Source organism: Podarcis bocagei, assembly GCF_964188305.1.
Source record: "Podarcis bocagei genome assembly, chromosome: 12".
In the NCBI taxonomy this organism is placed as follows: domain Eukaryota; kingdom Metazoa; phylum Chordata; class Lepidosauria; order Squamata; family Lacertidae; genus Podarcis; species Podarcis bocagei.
The window spans coordinates 42,486,787-42,505,643 of record NC_138137.1 but is presented as its reverse complement, the minus strand read 5'-3'; the positions used below and the strand labels follow the sequence as shown (position 1 = coordinate 42,505,643).

At 43.0% G+C, this 18,857-nt stretch overlaps 1 protein-coding gene across 10 annotated transcripts in view; it reads left to right on the top strand.

Moving 5' to 3' along the window:
* The first annotated feature begins 1,350 nt into the window (after positions 1-1,350).
* Positions 1,351-18,857, top strand: part of ARHGAP12 (Rho GTPase activating protein 12) — a 72,217-nt gene continuing 54,710 nt past the window's right edge. For 3 of the 10 annotated variants that reach the window (XM_081164111.1, XM_081164108.1, XM_081164107.1), the window contains exons 1-2: positions 1,352-1,524; positions 9,430-10,162. In XM_081164111.1, coding sequence (XP_081020237.1) covers positions 9,497-10,162 — 666 coding nt within the window. In that variant the 5' untranslated portion in view covers positions 1,352-1,524; positions 9,430-9,496. Of the gene's footprint in view, positions 1,525-9,429; positions 10,163-18,857 lie in introns of all 10 variants that reach the window. The other 7 variants (XM_081164112.1, XM_081164109.1, XM_081164106.1 and 4 more) reach the window with 4 other exon arrangements.

Genomic DNA, 18,857 nt, shown 5'->3' with positions numbered 1-18,857 from the left:
GTTCCCCTTCCTTCCCTCCTCCGTGGTTACAAAGCATGGATCCTCAGGATTTTTGCATTGGGCTACTCCAAACTCACTGTCAGATCACATGTCTGTGGCCACAGCATGAACCACAAAAATCATATATCCACTATTTAGTTTAGAATATTTTTTTTCTTGTTTTCCTCCTCTAAAAACTACGTGCGTGTTATGGTCTGGTGCGTGTTATAGAGTGAAAAATACGGTAGGTATCCCATTTCCAACCATCAAATTTGAGGTATTAAGCCATGAGATCCCAAACAAATGAGGCTTGTGTCTGTATTACTGACTTGGAGCTTGTGGTTTAACCTTGAGGCTATTAATGGTGCAGTACTACACGTGTATCCTCAGAAGTAAATCCGAGGGCAGGTAAAAAAAACACCCAGGCATTTAAAACCTAGCATAAATTGATTTTGGGACATCCTGCCTTTGCACCCTCAGGCTTTGATGTCAAAGCACTCCTAGTGACGCGTCAGGGTTTGCAATATCACTGCAGGAAGGTCTGTCGAGAAGCTTCTTCCATGCAGTTTCCCAGCCCTTCCCGCGAGGCAGCTGCGTCGAAGGCTGCGGCTAGCTTGGACATGCCCACAGCTTAAACTCTTGCATCCCAGGGCTTTTCTTTTTGTGTGTGTGTGCAAAAAAGAACCGGTCTCTCTCCCGCCCCCAAAACCTTTACTATTCCCCGGCTTCCAAGACGTCTCAAGACTTGCGCTCGCGGGCACTTTTCCTATAGTCCTCCTCCTGCTGCCCTTTAGCATTTTATCCGTATATTGATTGCAACGCACGTCTGTCGGATTTACACGCTTCCTTTAACCAACTGTTGCGGGGGTCGCTTCCATTCGCGCCCCACGGCCGCACACGCCGCCTTGAAATCTTTCCGTTTTGAGGATTAAGGTTCAATAAACGCATCCCTCTGCCTTCAAAAAAAAGTTTCTCCCTCCCTCTCCCCCTGCAACAGGTTTTGACACAGCTTAATCTCGGTCGAGATGCATAATATAATATATAATGTAATAATATAATAACAGACACATGCTTGTGGCGTGTTTCACATGAGCTTTATTTTTATTCCTTTTTTTGTTCTGTGGAACAAGCAGCCTGGGCAGAGAAAAGGGACGAGAGTGAGGTGGGGCGGGGGGAGAGCGGAATTCAAATGAACAACTGCAGGCGCCCTTCTCTCCCTCGCGCCCCCTCTTCCCGCCTCTTTTTCTCTTGTCACTCCAAGCCTCCCCTCCCAACGGCGCCGCTCCTTTCCACCTTTTGCCCCGCCTCCCCTCCCTTCCCCCGGCACGTGATGGGGGCCTCTGACGCCGGGCGGCGCGGTGCCCTGGAGCTGACACTCGGCGCGGAGCTGAGGCCGGGAGGGGGCGGGGCTCCTGGGCAGGCAGGCAGGCGGGCAGGAGGGAAGAAAGGAGCGAGCGAGGCGAAGCGGAAGGAGGAGGAAGAAGCAGCAACAGCGGCGGCGGGGATACCGCCTTGTAGTCGGAGCGACCTGGACCTCCGGTTTGGGTGAGTGGGCCGTTATTCGGGGGGGGGGGGAGCAGCGTGCTGTGCTGCGCCTGCCAGAAGTGCGTTGAAGTAGGTGCGTGTTTGGGGAGGGGGCGTTGCTGGCTTCACAGGGATTCTTCCCCCCCCCCCCACAACCGTTTTGTTTGCAAGGAAGAACGGAGAGACACGGTTTCCCTGTTTGTCCTTTGCCTCCCCCCCCCCACTGTTGCGCCTCTTGTTTAATTAAGCCGGAGCAACTCTTCTTCTTCTTCTTCCGCCGCCCCTTCCTCCTCCTCTCCCCCCCTCCCCCGCCTGCGCCCCCTATCAGAAAAGCGCCTTGTAGCCTCCGCCCCACCCCTAGGTGGAGCGTGGAAAGGTGTGCGGAGGGAGGAGGAGGAGGGACGGAGGGGAGCAAGCCCTTTAAGACACACTTTCGGCTACTCCGGTGGGGAAACGTGACAGCCGGAGTTTAAAGGGGAGCCGGTGGTGCGTCATGTGCACACGACCGTGTCAAGTCCTAATGCTGATAGACGTACTGCGTCGGGTTTCCTCCTCGCTACACTCCCCCGCCCCCCCCCGCTTGACCTTGGGGTGTTTTCATTCTGCGACATGAGCAGGATGGGATGGGGGGATGACTTGTTGGTTCCCTGTACAGTAATCACTTGGTAACTCTCGTGTGTATATATATGGGTGGGTTTGTAAGGGCAGGTGGGAGGAATGGCAACCCCACCTCTGTCCGCACTTGGGCCCAGTTTTAATTTGTAGTTCCCTGTGTCTTGACTGGTACAGCCTGATTTTGCAAATATATATGAATTCTAACTTTAAGTGTTTCGTTTACCCTCGGGAGTCAGGGCAGTTTCATGCCTGGAAGCATTCATGTTTGTGCAACTGATACACAGATCGATGCTATCTCTCTGTATTTTGCCTTGTGTCAAGCTGCCTGTGTGGAGAAGAGTCCTAAAGTGGTATATTTTGCTTCTGTAGTAAAAGCATAATTTGGTTATAAGTTATTTTGTGTTATGCATACACAATCTATATGATATTATTATTAATAACAATAACAACAATAATAAAAAATATAATAATAAATTTGTCAGGGTTGCCCAGGGCAACCAAAAGTGACTTACAACAGAGTCATACATACAACATACAGCTTGCAGATGTATGTATAGTTGACCAAATAATACAAACACATAGATACATTAAAGGAGAGTACATTGTGTAACTTCACTTCTCCAGTTAGGACAAATTATGAAGGAGGAGGATAGCTTAGTTACCAGCTTGAGCGGAAGTTCTGCATTCTCTCTTCCTTGCCAACTGTCTATACAGGCCTTAAAATGATTTGAGCCTTAGTTAGTATGAGTTAACCACAATGTATCAGTCACAGACTTTTCTAGCTATTTATAGTTTGCAATTGTAATCAGCACAATAACAAAAGAGTAGAGTAAGAGAGGCAAGTAACTGATATGATGTTATTCCCTCCCCCTTTTAATAAAAAAAAACACTTTGGGGAAATTGGCTTTTTAAAGCTGTTTGGCATGTAAGTACACTATGCATTCAGATTATGAGAAACTGAGTTTGTAATCAAGTTTCAAGAAAGGTACAGTTTGGCTTTTATTTTAAATACCATATTATTGGAGAGCCCATTGTCCTCAAATGTTCCCTAGTGTAGGTGCGCAAAAAGGAGCTGACCTTTTTTTGGTAATTGGTAACTACTGTCCATGGTTACAATCTCTCTATGTGTTTAAATCTTTAGGCTCATTTTGAAAGTATTTCATATAAAATTGAGTACAAATGAGTCATACCAGCTGTCAAGCAAAATTATTCTGATGAAATTTCAGCGTGTGAAATTGATTTCCCTCAGCAAATGTGAAGAGAATGTTGTTATGAAACTCATGGACTTGGCCTTGCATTGCGTGTTTGCTTTTCTGCCATGGTGACTAGAAATGTTTCTGTTACCCTTTCTCCAGATGACTGTGGTGTACTTTCTTCTTGTCAGAAATTTTGATCTTAAACATCAAGAATAATGCAAGCCTTCACATTCCTCTGGACAGAATTCTTGCCTGAAGTGAAACTTATAGGTTGCAGAAAAATTTGCATAAAAGACAAAACTGTTTATGCCAGGGGGTGTGCATTATGTTCTCTCAAGTGATAGGCATCCAGAAATTGTGGGCTTAATGAAAATGTGCTTAAATTAAAGCTTGCTGCTGAGATGCTGACAAGTAACAGCATAGGAGAAAACATCAATTGTGCAGAGGGCAGTTGGCTGGGTTTTATTTCATCTAGTCTTCAGTTGGTAAGAACCTATGACATGGGGATCTAAATGTCCTCCAATACGACTTCAATGACTAACTTTGTTTGTATCACAACATCATTAATGTGCTCCTTGCAGCTGTAGGGGATAATGTTTGCCAGCACAATAGTCTGCGGTAAGAACCAAATGACACTGAGAGAGCTTGTTTGTATTTTTGGTTACATAAATAGTAGCATAGTTTTTTCCCATTTTTGTTTGGACCGTGCTATGATTTTTTGATTCTGAGCTTCAGTTATTACACCGAGTGAAGCAAATTATAATTGGTTTTAAATAGTTTCCAGGATAGGAATTATACACAGATATGTTATGATGATTCTGTTATACTGCTTTCTAACTTTCTAAATGTTTTTTGTACTCCTTTTTTGTACAGTTACTGCTGCTTTGAAAGTAAGGTTGGGTTCTAGTACTAATTTCAGATCTTGCTCACCCTTTGTTGACTCACATTGGTTTAGTGAAGTGTGTGGGCTTTAATGTCATGCTACTTCACTTTTATTGCCTCCTACATTACATCCACTCTTTGAAAAGTGCAAATTTAGTGTATAATACAGTTTACCGTATCCACTGTTCTAATGCTTGCAGCACACCTACTCAGAACTGATCCCCTTTGGCTGCATTGGCACAGTGTTTATGAGCTGGTTGCAAGTTGTTGTGTTTTTTTTTTTTTAAAAAAAAGCAAAACATGATTAACATTAACTATGGGGTTTTTTTATTTGGACAAAACAAAAGTGAAGCAAACTCCTGACAGTGGGAGTGGTGGGGACTTGAGCTCAAGGCTTGCTTGTAGTTTGTTGTTGCTCAAGCACACATCAAACAGTGGTTTAACAAAAGGAGGAACCAATGTGGTGTGCTACAGATGCTTCAGAGTATAACTCTCATCATCCCTAACTGTTGGCTATACTAGCTGAGGCTGATGGGAACTGAACTACTTTAGCAGCCTCAGCTGGTTTTGCCAACAGTATGGATGTTTAGAGTTGTGGTTTAAAATATCTGTAGGGCACCACATTAACTACCCCTGGTTTAGCTTGATATACAAATGCAGCCATTAAGTTTGGATTGAAGCCTTAGTATTCTCATAATGCTAATGATGGATGCCACTTCATTTTTATTCTACCCCCTCACAAGTCTGGTTGTCTTTATCAACCATTGGCTACAGCAGGTGATGCTCATTTAAGTGCTTAAAAGGGGGGGGGGGGATGAGGCTTTTGAGAAATGGCATTTGAGAGATGGATTTTGTGAAATTAGAGCTGCTGCTCAACATTTGAACAGAATACAAATTTAAAAAACACTTTGGTTGGTAATTCCAGCATAAATAATTATTTGAGCTAGTTAGGTAGACGGATGTTATTCCCCAGTTGTAGTACTTCTATCTCTTGTGATGATTTATATAGGAAATTAAAGTGACAGGAAGAAATAATTTATAGAAGCAAAAACTGGATAAAACACTAATTATTGGTGGCAGTATTCTATAAAGTTACAGTCTTTCTCTTGTAGTTTTAATAGGGCACATATGTTTTATTCCTAGAGCTGACTTTTCTATTCCCTCTTCATTTACAAATTTTGGTCTCAGTCCAACAAGATCCTTAAGATGCACTACGCTGGAGCTGAAGAATTTCCTTTACTTCTCATGTATTTTCTTTCATTTGTTCTACATTACAATTGGCTTCTTAAACATGAAGATATTTTAAAGAAAACGTAAAGCGACTTATAGTTGCAAAAAGTTTTAAACAGTTGCATAGGCCTATTAGCATTAAAAGGTCTTCAAGAGACACCTGACACTGCCTGCGAAATCTCTGCTGGAAGAGTGTTCCATCAAAGGATGGGTTGTGCCACAAACTAGGCCCAAATGCAAGACCTGTGCTCCTTCACACTCCCTCCCTTATAGTCGCTTTTAGCTGTTTGTCGCTTTTCCCACCTTTTTAAGTATGTGTGATATAATCAGCTTTTAATTACTAGTTTTTACGCCTTACCTGTTTTAAGTCTTATGTGTTCTGTTTATCCGTATGTTTTATCTTATGCTGGTCAGTGACCGAACTAAAGTTTGATACTGATACTGATGCTGAGTGTTCCATAGCACAAGACTGAGATCACTAAATAGCAAACTTCTAGTTGAGGCCAGTTGGGCCTCTAACATGGATGATTAAGCTGGGATATAAGGGCCCAAGTGGTCCTTAATAAGATATGCAGATATCCACATTCAAATGTACATCTCTATTCTGGGAACAACAAATCCTTTGTGTCTAGCGCTGACTTGATGCGGTTCCCTTCTGTAAGCATGCAGAAAACCTTTGTCTACTTCTAATGGTGTTATTTCTGAACCAGTTCACTAAGAACTATGGGTACATAAATGACCTAGGAAGGATACTTTGGCTTGCATGCTCCCTTTCCTCACCTTGCATGTTGGAATTACTTCCTGGTTTGTGGCAAACCATAGTTGTTTGTTCCATCAGACTGGTTGTGTTTGCCATGCAAACCAAGTCTGGAAGCTAGGATGACACTTTGGTTTGCAATCTTGATTTTCAGGAGGGCAAGTGCAAGCCATATCTTGCCAGTTCAGATGACAGTACTAACTGGTTTATTTTAAACTGGGGAGGAAATGAATTACAGTGCATGAGAAGGATAAGGGAGTCTGTGAGCCCAAGTGTTCTTACAGTCTCATTTGCGTATAGTCAAACCATCTTTTGGAATTCAGTTGAAATAATTTCCTTCATTGTGAATTATCAGTGTCTGTTGCCTAATCAAGGATTAATCTTTGTTATTTTGTTTGAACAGAAACAACCCCCTTTAGATGTTAAATGTATAAGCTGGGGTTTTTTTTCCTAACCCTCTTTAAAGATTTAAGAAATTTAAGAGGAAAGAAACCCTACACCAAAATAAATATATGTAACAGCTGAAATATCTGCAATGTGACCTTGGCAAAGCTGTTTTATTAAAATGTGGGAAGCATGCTTAAAGAGTATACATTCTTATTAACAGTATCCTGACCTCTATGGTTCATAAGATTAGGTAACAGAACTTGAAGGGAACACTTTCCAAGATGTTTGGTAATGATTTGTGATTTATTAATTTGATGGCACTACAGAACTCAGGAGAAGTAATACTAAAGGGATATCTGAGCAGAATATGGGAGCCAAATTAAGCAAAAACATTCTTTTATTCCCCACAAGGTTTAATAATACCTGAACTAAATAAATCCTCTACGTAATCATAGGATTGTCTTGAACTAAAAAAAGACCTGATCCATTTTGCTAAGTAACTGAAACAATAGGCTTAGTAACAGGCAAAGAGCAAGAGCCGAACAGATATGAGGGTCCAGAAAAAGTTACTGTATTAATGTTTAATGTACTATCTATTCAACTTGTGGACAAAAAAACCCCTCTTGTATACCACTTTAGTAGAATATTTATGTATTAATTTCATGGAATAAGAGTGCAGTGATTCTCAAAAGAGTAATGTAGTAATGGAGACCTAGTAGCTCAAGAAAAATTGGTAAGTGGGTGTGATATTTCTGAAAATGGAAATTGTTATATTTTATTTATTCCACTTTTCAGGATACAAATCCTCTTGCAAATACAATCAGAATACATTAATAGAATTACAGTACAGGCAACTTCCCATTTGTGCGGGGTTGCATTTTGGGTCATTGCGCACATCAGCGGTCTCATGTAAGCCTGCCCCGTTCCACCCTCTTCTGGGGCTGAAAATGATGTGTGTGTCAGTGGTTGTGCATCAATTGAACATGCACAAAATGGTTGCCCCCTGTGAACAACATCAAAGCACACCTAGTCATCAGGATGGTCCCACTTAAAGTTGTAGTTAACATTTTTCATATGGTTATGCCTAGAAAGCACTTATATTTATGTACACTGCTATTCATCCATGATCAGAGTTTTCAGTACCCTTAATTTTTCTTAAAATGAATCCTAGGTTAATGTGTTGTAATGTACTAAAATATGTGGAGGTATTCAGTGTCTAAAGCACTGAATCTAGGGGAAACTCAGCCAGATGGTGGGGTATAAATAATAACATCATCATCATCATCATCATCATTATGATGATGATGATGATGATGATGATGAGTGGGACGGGGGTGTGGGACTCTGCTTCTTTTTCTTGATCTCTCTGTCGCTTTTGCTACCATTGACCATGGTATTCTCTTTGGCAAGCTCTGTGAAATAGGTATTGGGGGTGCTGTTGGACAGTGGTTCCTGTCCTCCCTGTAGGGTTGTATCTAGAGAGTAGCATTGGGAGACTGTATTTCAGCTATGGTGTATCTTAGTACAATCTTGTCTCGTTCTGTTTAATACTTGTATGCAGCCTCTGGATGTGGTCATTCAAAGTTTTTTTGGGGCGGAAAGGGTCATCAGTATGCTGACCCTTCTCTACAACATCAGCGCCAGGAGAGGATGTGCATGATCTGAACCATTGTCTGGATGCAGTGGAGAAATGGACCAGTAAATTGTGCTTGAACCATGGGAACATGGAGGCACTGTGGTTTGGTGGTTCCCATGTCTAGGCAGTTGGCTAGGGTTGGGGTTGTGCTCTTTGTCTCTTTGTGCTCTTTGTGCCTATAGCTAGTAAACCAGATGTAGCCATTCTTGGAAATCAGTAGTGTAGTCACAGTGATTTATGTATTGGCCACCTCAAGATTCCATTATTGCCGTGAGCTCTATGTTGGGCTATCTTTGGGCCTGGTCCAACAGTTCCAGTTGGTGCAAAATGGTGCAACAGCTGGACTGTTGATGAGGACCGATGATTGCCAGCAGATACCTGCAGTGATCAAAAGCATGCACTGACTCCCCATATGCTACTGGGCCAGGTTCAAGATCCTTGCATCTGCTTGGGTCTAGGATACCTTGGAGACTGGCCGCCAGATCCCTTATATCCCTGCCCAATCAATGAGGTCTTCGTGGGAGTCACTGTTAGTGGCCTCCCATGGCTCAGATGCATGGCTCATATCCACAAGAAGCTCCTTTCCCTGTTGAACGTACAGGGCTTCTGAATTTATTCCAGCATCAATTGAACATGCACAAAATGGTTGCCCCCTGTGAACAACATCAAAGCACACCTAGTCATCAGGATGGTCCCACTTAAAGTTGTAGTTAACATTTTTCATATGGTTATGCCTAGAAAGCACTTATATTTATGTACACTGCTATTCATCCATGATCAGAGTTTTCAGTACCCTTAATTTTTCTTAAAATGAATCCTAGGTTAATGTGTTGTAATGTACTAAAATATGTGGAGGTATTCAGTGTCTAAAGCACTGAATTTATTGGGATATAGCACAGCATACAAATAGCATTTTATTGAATTCCCTCAAACCTATATTTCAGTTTCAACTAATTCTGACAATTTGGAAAAACTCTTCAGATATTTACAGTATACTGCATGTGAAACTTAAAAAACAACAGCTTTTGTATGCCTAAATGTATGCCAATTAGGGAAGGGGAAACATTTCAGAAAGGTTTCTGGGGAAATTTCTAGTAATGGTCTGAGAGAAAAAACTTTGCGAAAGATTTGATTAGCCAGTTCATCCCAAATATGAGACTAGTCAATAAACAGCATGCAGCTGAAACTCCTTTGTGGTAATAACATTTTTTTTCCTTTAACAGGGGGAAAGAAAGACCATAATGTGGCTTACCTTTCACGTAGAAAGGTGAATACAGTTTCTTCCAAGAGATGGCCGACAAGAGTGGAAAGATTCTTTCAGGTCCATTATACATCGAAGTTGAATATGACTATGAATATGAAGCAAAAGACAAAAGGATTGTGATTAAACAAGGGGAGAGATACATTTTAGTGAAAAAGACGAATGATGACTGGTGGCAAGTCAAGAGGGATGAAAACTCAAAGCCATTCTATGTGCCAGCACAGTATGTGAAAGAAGTAACTCGCAAAGCACTAATGCCACCTATCAAGCAATTGGGTGGGCTGCCAAACAGCTCTTTAAAACTTATGCATGGGTTACAGAGGTCAACAGAAAATGTCAATAAGTCTCCGGAGCTTTCTAGTTTTGGGAAATCTTCTCCAGTCCAAGTGTCTAGCACAGTTCGGGATGCCAATCAGAATTTGGGACCAAACGTTAGCCCAGGTCAGAATTTTGGCCTGAGCTTGGACCTTTCCCAGAATAATGGGAAATTGAATGAATTTCAGTTCCCTAAAGTTTCCAATCAGAACAGAACATTCTCTGTGTCCCATTTTTCTTGTTCTGAATGTGTGGAGATAGAAAAGACCAGCTTTTCGCAAGAACAGTCCTGTGATTCTGCAGGAGAAGGCTCAGAGAAAATCCACCAGGATTCAGAATCTGGAGATGAACTCAGTAGCAGTTCCACAGAACAAGTACAGGTAAGATGAGATGCATCACAGTCAAATTTGAACTATTTTGTGTCTTAAAAAAAGGTATGAAGTAACAATTTAGCAAGAAGCTTGTTTATGTACACAAACTTTTTATACTAAATGTATAAGAACTAAGCTCACTCAGCTACTGTGTGTTAGAATAGTGAGAGAACACTTAATATTTCTCTGGTGACACCCACCTGGTGGTTTGTTTTTGTGCAGTTATCCATTGATTTGCCATTTTTCAGAAATTAACCCTTCTTTGAAGGGTTCATTAAGCATGAGAAGGATGATGGAAAGGATTGGATCAGTTTAGCCTGTTATGGTCAACATATGTAGCCTCTTGCAGAAGTTCTTATTAAATTGATAGAAAATTCAAATGGCCAATAGAGTGGAAAGCTTTTCATATTCTGTAGCGTATCTGGGTGATTAGTGCTTGACACTGGGTTAGACATGCCATTTTTATTCACAGAGGTTGTGGTAGTTCTTATCAGCTTATTTTTAGGAGTCCCTGAGCTGTACCACAACAACAACTGTAGTACAGATGCATTCAATGGATGCTAGCTGTTTCATGTCATCCTTGTTATTTTTTGATGTAGCAGCCATCAGTGATGATTGATACTCCTTGAGTTGATAATTACCTACGAGGGTTTAGATAAATTGATGTGCCCTGAACAGTGAACATAATCTTCATAGCACTTTTATGTTATTAATCCAAATTAGCTGACAACCACCACATGCACCACTTTCACATTTTTTTAAAAGAGTATTTATTTATTACTCACCCTTCACCCTAGGGTCCCAGAGCTGGTTACAACATTAAAAACACAATATTAATACAACTTAAAACCTCAAAAATAAGGGGTGTTCTCAAAATGTACCCCTCAAGTGTCAAAAGCCAGGGTAAAGAGATTAATCTTCAACATTGTGTAAACTTCATCTGTGTAATGAAGTTGAAAGATGTGCCTTTGTGGGGCGGCAGTTTCACAGCTTAGGGATGCCACAGAGAACGCAGTCTCCCAGGCTTCCACCCCCTGAACTTCCAAGGGTGGAGAAAGTACCAATAAGGCTCCCTCTTCCCATCTCAGGGGGTCTGTAGAGAAGGAGGTTGTGTTTTGGTTAGTTGGGGCCTGAGTCATTTAAGACTTTAAATCAGGGGTCAGCAAACTTTTTCAGGAGGGGGGCTGGTCCACTTTTCCTCAGACCTTGTGGGGGGCCAGACCCACCCTCTCCCGAAAGGACCCCCCTTGCCGCCACTCACTGAACAGCCACTGACGCTGCCTCGTCTTCTGCAGCATCGTCGCCGTCCTCAGCCTCGGCCAGGGGTCTGCGGGGTGCAGAGCCCATGCCGCTGGCCTGGGCAGTGGAGGCAGCCTCCCCGCCCAGCTCTTGGCCATATGCGGCTGCCTCAGTGGGAAGGAAGGGGCGTCACCCAGAGGCATCCGCGGCTATGGATTGGCTGCAGAAGCTTCCTGTAGCCAATCCGAAGCTAGTGTCGCCGCCCGCCCAGAGGCGTCCATGGCTTTGGATTGGCTGCAGGAGTTTTGTGCAGCCAATCCGAAATCGTGTCAGTGTTGCGGAAGTCAGTCCCCGCGGGGCTAGGCCTCCGCACCGTGCTGGTTTAGCGCGGGGACTGACCAAGCAGGCAGCAGGGTCCATGGGCCAGATTTACGAGCCCGGTGGGCCACATCCAGCCCCTGGGCTGTAGTTTGCTGACCCCTGCTTTAAACACTAATGTGAGCACGTTGACTTGGGCCCAGAAACAAACTGGCAATGAGTGTAGCTATTTTAAAACGTTGAAACCTCAGACAGATTGAAGTTTCTGAATCACCTTCAAGGAAATCCCCACATAGAGTGCATTAAAGCAATCCATTCTGGAAGTTACCAAAGCATGGAACATAGTGACCAAGTTATCTCTATCCAAATGGGGTTGTAGCTGGTGAACCAGCTGGAGCTGAGAAAAGGCACTCCTAGTCACTGAAGGAGCCTGAGAATCCAGTGACAGTGTTGAATCCAGGAACATCCCCAATTGCTCTTATCAGCATTTTTTATTTTTTTAGTGACTTTGGCTGATGTTGGTATTTCCAAATAGAAGCACTAGGGAAACTGTATTGAACAAATTCGATGAAACTTATAATCAGAATGCAGGAGTTATACAGATGTCCTGGATGAAAACCACCAGCTCCCTGTGGACTGACCCAATGCAATTCAAGAAGACCTGTTATATGCAATACAGTATGTAACAAATGAAAAGTTCAAACAGGTCAAACAAAGTATGGCAAGCAGTTCTTCTTGAACAACACTCACTTGTAGAGCCAGTTTGCAGTCTGGATAAGGCTCTTGGACCTAATTTTACTACTGGGTACTCAGGTGTCAGCTATATATCCATGCTGCTTGGGGGTGGGGAAGCGTCTAGCCTCAGAATGCTCTCTCTCATTCTCACTAGGCAAGAAACAGATCTGTCACAGTCTTAGACAACAGTCTTAGAAATTTGAAACTGTAACATTACAAAATGGGTGTAATATTTTATCTAGGTATGATGCCCACAAGCTATGTTACTTTCAACATAGCTATGAGTGGTGAAAAGCTGTCATAGCAATTAGACATCAACATTATTTTAATAAGCAAGAAAGACACCCTATAGCCTGGTTCTTTGCCCTGCAGAATGTAGTAAACTATAAATATTGTAATAATGTGATTATTCAGTTTGTAACTTCAGCAAAGTACATTAAAATTATGATTGGGAGAGTTTAGGTTCAGGAAATCAAATTACACCAAAACTGGACTGAACCTCATCCCTGAGGAAAACCAGAACCATTAAATGAAAGTCTGTTGGAACTGAAAATGGAAAGAAAAATTCAGGCTAGTAGATCAGAATAAGAACAAGCAAACTTGTTTCCTCTAGATCAAGCAGATCTAGAGATTTAAATGCCTGCTAGATTTTACTGAACTACCCTCCTGCTTTTTTAAAATCTTTCAATAGTGACCATTGTTCGGCAGAAATCAGCTGGGTAGAAATTAAGGTCTTTGCAAGCTGTTCTTATGACTGTTTGTTGCCAGAACATGAAGTTCCAGGCTGCGTATGGTTACCTTGAAAACAAGTGTTAAGCTAAGTGAGTGTTAGCACTATACAGTGAATGTGAGATGTCAATTGTCTTTATGCCAGTTTATGTGGAGGCTGAAGAGCGTTCTTTCTTCATTGGATCCTACTTTTAACAGGGTTTGCTGTCTGTGTCTTGCACATTTTAAAGTCTGTATAAATGCATTTTATAAAAGAAGTTTGTGTTTGTTGTACACAAGAGAGTCTGTGCAACAGCTCATTGTGGGTTGTAGGAATGCATTCCAGTTTTCTTTGTTTGAACCTATGAGAAGCCTCCTATCAGTTTTACTGGGGGGGGATGGGATTGAATTTTCATTAAATAGGTTGTGCAGCAGGGCATATACATGCCTTCTGTCCCCGATTTTGCGTGATCTGTGTTAGATTCTCACTGTAAATGTAGAATACCCAATGGCACAAGCATACACAAGCTTCAATAAAAAAAATGATACTAGATTCAGTGTTTTCAAAAAGTGACTATGCTTCCTTTCTCCTCTTTTGGTGAATGGTAACACCACAGGATGTATTCTCATTTCACTCTGTTATGTGACCTTATGTTCCAATGGAACTGCTTTTATTGTGGCTGTCAGCAGCTATCTGTATTTCTGTGGGAAGGATGTGTATGGCCTGCCTTTGCTTACTTGCTGTTGTGACTGGTGGGATTAATTGCAACAGCCTTGTTTTCTCATTGTGGGCACAGTCGCTTTCCTTTGGTCTCAGTTCCACAGCTGCATAGGAGATCCCTAATAAACACTATGCATTTTGAAGACTTTTCTGCCACACAGACTCATCTGAACTTTGGCAAGATTATTTTCTTCATCAGTTCCCTATCTTCATATAGAAATTAAAAGTGACCAATGCTTGCTGTTGTTTTGAAAGCAAGAATTTTGCTGATTGTTGTTAATTGTCAAATTATTAAATAATCTAAATCTAGTTTGCATAACCATGAATTCATGTAACATGTACATTGAAGCAAGCAGTACTTAATTTGGGGAAGGAAGAGAGTGTGAGGTGACCGTTAGGCAGCTCCTTATTTGAATATACAGTATATATAACCAATGTTAAATCTCTGTAGGACAAATTTTGGTTTATCTGGCCTGTTGTTGTGGATAGGACTCTCACAATAATGCAGTCAGCTTCCTGCCTTCTTGCCTCACGCCTATCATGTTTGGTGAAAGCCAGTTGGGGGAAGGGTGCTGATTAGATAGGTCCAGGATGTGGTGAATGTGTCTTTACACGACAGAGTGGTGCATTCTGCTCTTAAACAGGTGTGAAAGTGTGTTCACTCCTGAAGAAGCCCACCCTGAATCCTATGGTTTATAACAACTACTGCCTGGTTGCAAATACCCCATTTTTGGGTAAGGGGATAGAGAGAGTTGTGGTTGTGCAGTTGCAGGAGTTCCTGGAGAATGCAGATTATCTAGATCCATATCAGTCTGGGTTTAGGTGCAGTTTGGGACTGAATCAGTATTGGCTGCCCTGATGAATGAACTATATTAAGAACTACATAACTTTTAGAAGACATCTGAAGGCAGCCTTGTATTGAGAAGTTTTTAATGTTTGATGCTTTATTATGTTTTATATATTCTGTAAGCCACCCAGTGTGGCTGGGGAAACTCAGCCAGATGGTGGGGTATAAATAATAACATCATCATCATCATCATCATCATCATCATTATTATGATGATGATGATGATGATGATGAGTGGGACGGGGGTGTGGGACTCTGCTTCTTTTTCTTGATCTCTCTGTCGCTTTTGCTACCATTGACCATGGTATTCTCTTTGGCAAGCTCTGTGAAATAGGTATTGGGGGTGCTGTTGGACAGTGGTTCCTGTCCTCCCTGTAGGGTTGTATCTAGAGAGTAGCATTGGGAGACTGTATTTCAGCTATGGTGTATCTTAGTACAATCTTGTCTCGTTTTGTTTAATACTTGTATGCAGCCTCTGGATGTGGTCATTCAAAGTTTTTTTGGGGCGGAAAGGGTCATCAGTATGCTGACCCTTCTCTACAACATCAGCGCCAGGAGAGGATGTGCATGATCTGAACCATTGTCTGGATGCAGTAGAGAAATGGACCAGTAAATTGTGCTTGAACCATGGGAACATGGAGGCACTGTGGTTTGGTGGTTCCCATGTCTAGGCAGTTGGCTAGGGTTGGGGTTGTGCTCTTTGTCTCTTTGTGCTCTTTGTGCCTATAGCTAGTAAACCAGATGTAGCCATTCTTGGAAATCAGTAGTGTAGTCACAGTGATTTATGTATTGGCCACCTCAAGATTCCATTATTGCCATGAGCTCTATGTTGGGCTATCTTTGGGCCTGGTCCAACAGTTCCAGTTGGTGCAAAATGGTGCAACAGCTGGACTGTTGATGAGGACCGATGATTGCCAGCAGATACCTGCAGTGATCAAAAGCATGCACTGACTCCCCATATGCTACTGGGCCAGGTTCAAGATCCTTGCATCTGCTTGGGTCTAGGATACCTTGGAGACTGGCCGCCAGATCCCTTATATCCCTGCCCAATCAATGAGGTCTTCGTGGGAGTCACTGTTAGTGGCCTCCCATGGCTCAGATGCATGGCTCATATCCACAAGAAGCTCCTTTCCCTGTTGAACGTACAGGGCTTCTGAATTTATTCCAGCAAGCTTTTTAATTGAATTCTGATTTTATACCGTTTTACTCATTTTTAGGTTTATTGTATTGGGTCTCCTGTACATTACTAAGAGACAACCGTAATTAAGTGGTATATACATTGTTGAAATAAATAAAAAATTATAACACAATAGGTAACAATGAAATTCTTTCTTCAACCTGCAGTGCATGAGGGGAAATGAGCTTCTGGACATGCTTCGTGCCAGAGGATGGACTTTTGGATTTGTGGCCACCTGTCCTTATCAGTAGGGATGGTGCAGAGATCTTAAGAGGGAACTCTGGGCACTGTTGCACACGGAATGCTCTAGTCTCCCTTTTAAAACATGTGCTTGCTTTGAGTAGAACTGTTATGGTGACATATGCTCATTAACTTTTAAAATCTGTGTGAAGGTGCTCAGTGTAATCTTCGTATGTTGTGTACAGGAAGTTCATGTCTGATTTAAATGCTTCCCATACTTTGTATCTAATGTATCATTTAAAGAGAAGTTGCTATAAGTAGCAAGTTGGGTTAATAATTACAAATATAGGCACTGACCTATTTGCAAAGATTGCTCTGTCTTTCATCCTCTTTACTAATTGACTATTGCATAAACTGAAGCACTAGAGGGATTATCACTAGGCTGTGTCTTGCTTTGATGAATCTTGTGTAGTAATGATCTTGCAAACAGACTCTCTCCTACCACTGCAGGTGTACCTTGAAAATATGCACCTTGCAAAAATCTGTAACACTGCAAACACACACCCGTAAGACATATTTAAATATCTCTTTTGAATGACTGTCTCCCTCAAGTTCATATTAAGTGTATTTAAAATGTGTCTTTTGTCAACATGGCTGATCCCACACCCCCAAGCAGGCCTCTGGTGGTGGTGAATTTTCTTTATATGCCATCTTTCCTTCCAATCAGGAGCAAAGGGTGGTATACAGCGTCAGTAAAATACAATCAAGTCAAGAACACCACACTTTAAAAACCTCCCTACATGCAACAGAACTTGACATAAAACAACACTAGCATATTTCAACAGCTGGCTCCCCAGGGCATTTATCTCCTTAAAGCCCAGGTTGACTGTGTCTTTAGTTGACCCCTAAAGGCCACCAGTGAGGGCAACAAACATGCTGCTTCAGGGACAGGGAGGGCTCCCTAATTCCTGGACCAGAGAACCCCATATTCACAGGACCTCCATCTTATTCAGCTTTAGTTTATTGGCCTGCACCAAACCATCATTCCCTCTGGACACTGGTCCCCTACCTGCACAACCTCTTCAGATGGGATGGGGGGTAGAGCTAATTGTCATCTACATACTAATAGCACTGTGCTCTAAATCCCCAGATGACAGCTCCCAGTGGTTTCATATAAATCAAGAATAGGGAACTTATGGCCCTCCTGATGTTGTTGGACTCCACCTCCCATCAGCTCCAACCAGCATGGCCAAAGGTCCAGGATGATGAGAGTTATGCATCAACATTTGCAGGGCCTCAGGTTTTTCATCCCTCATACAGATTTTAAATGTCGCTTTTGGTGGTGGTGGTGGGTTGGACAGGATAGAACCCTGTTGTTGTTTAGTCGTTTAGTCGTGTCCGACTCTTCATGACCCCATGGACCAGAGCACGCCAGGCACTCCTGTCTTCTACTGCCTCCCGCAGCTTGGTCAGACTCATGTTTGTAGCTTCGAGAACACTGTCCAACCATCTCGTCCTCTGTCGTCCCCTTCTCCTTGTGCCCTCAATCTTCCCCAACATCAGGGTCTTTTCCAGGGAGTCTTCTCTTCTCATGAGGTGGCCAAAGTATTGGAGCCTCAGCTTCACGATCTGTCCTTCCAGTGAGCACTCGGGGCTAATTTCCTTAAGAATGGATGCGTTTGATCTTCTTGCAGTCTATGGGACTCTCAAGAGTCTCCTCCAGCACCATAATTCAAAAGCATCAATTCTTCAGCGATCAGCCTTCTTTATGGTCCAGCTCTCACTTCCATACATCACTACTGGGAAAACCATGGCTTTAACGATACAGACCTTTGTTGGCAAGGTGATGTCTCTGCTTTTTAAGATGCTGTCTAGGTTTGCCACCGCCTTTCTCCCAAGGAGCAGGCGTCTTTTAATTTTGATAGAACCCTACAGGAACATAAAGACACATCTAGTCCAGCATCCTCTTCTGACAGTGACCAATGAGATCCCATCAGAAGCCAGCCCACAAGTAGGAAATGAGTGCACTAGCACAGTGTTTCCCAACCACTGTTCCGCGGCACACTAGTGTGCCGCGAGATGTTGCCTGGTGTGCCACGAGATGTTGCCTGGAGGGAGGCAGGCGAGTCGGGCGGCGAGAGGCGGGGCGGCGGCGGCGAGGAGAGGCCGCCCAGCGCGGGGCTCTCGCCGTCTGCCTGCCTGGCTGCCTGCGAGCTCGGCGGGCAGCGCCTCTGTCCGCAGCGCCCGCCCCTGCCAAAGCTCACCCAGCCAAGCAGCGCTCTCCTTCCTGCCTCGCTTTGCTGCCTCCTCCCCCCCACCCCCAAAGCTTGGAGGTTCCCCGGCAAGGGGGAGGGAAAAAAATTGAAACTTATACTTTCGTGCGTCCCTCCCGGCGTGACGCTGCGCGCTGACGTCACGGGGCTGTAATGGTGGTGTGCCTCGAGATTTTTTTCATCAAACAAGTGTGCCTTTGCCCAAAAAAGGTTGGGAAACACTGCACTAGCATACTCGCCACCTGTGTTTCCCAGCAAGCAGTATACAGAGGAATACTGCCTCCCATAGCAATGGTAGAACACAGGCGTCATGCCTAGTCCTATCCTTCGTGAATTTGTCTAACCTTTGAAAGCCTTCAGGGTTGGTAGGCATCACTGCATTTTGTAGGAGCAAATTCAAGAGTTCTTTTTATATACTTCCTTTTGTCTGTCCTCAATCTTCCAACATTCAGCTTAATTTGATGGCTACAGGTTCTAGTAGCGTAAGAGGAGAAAAATGTCTTTCT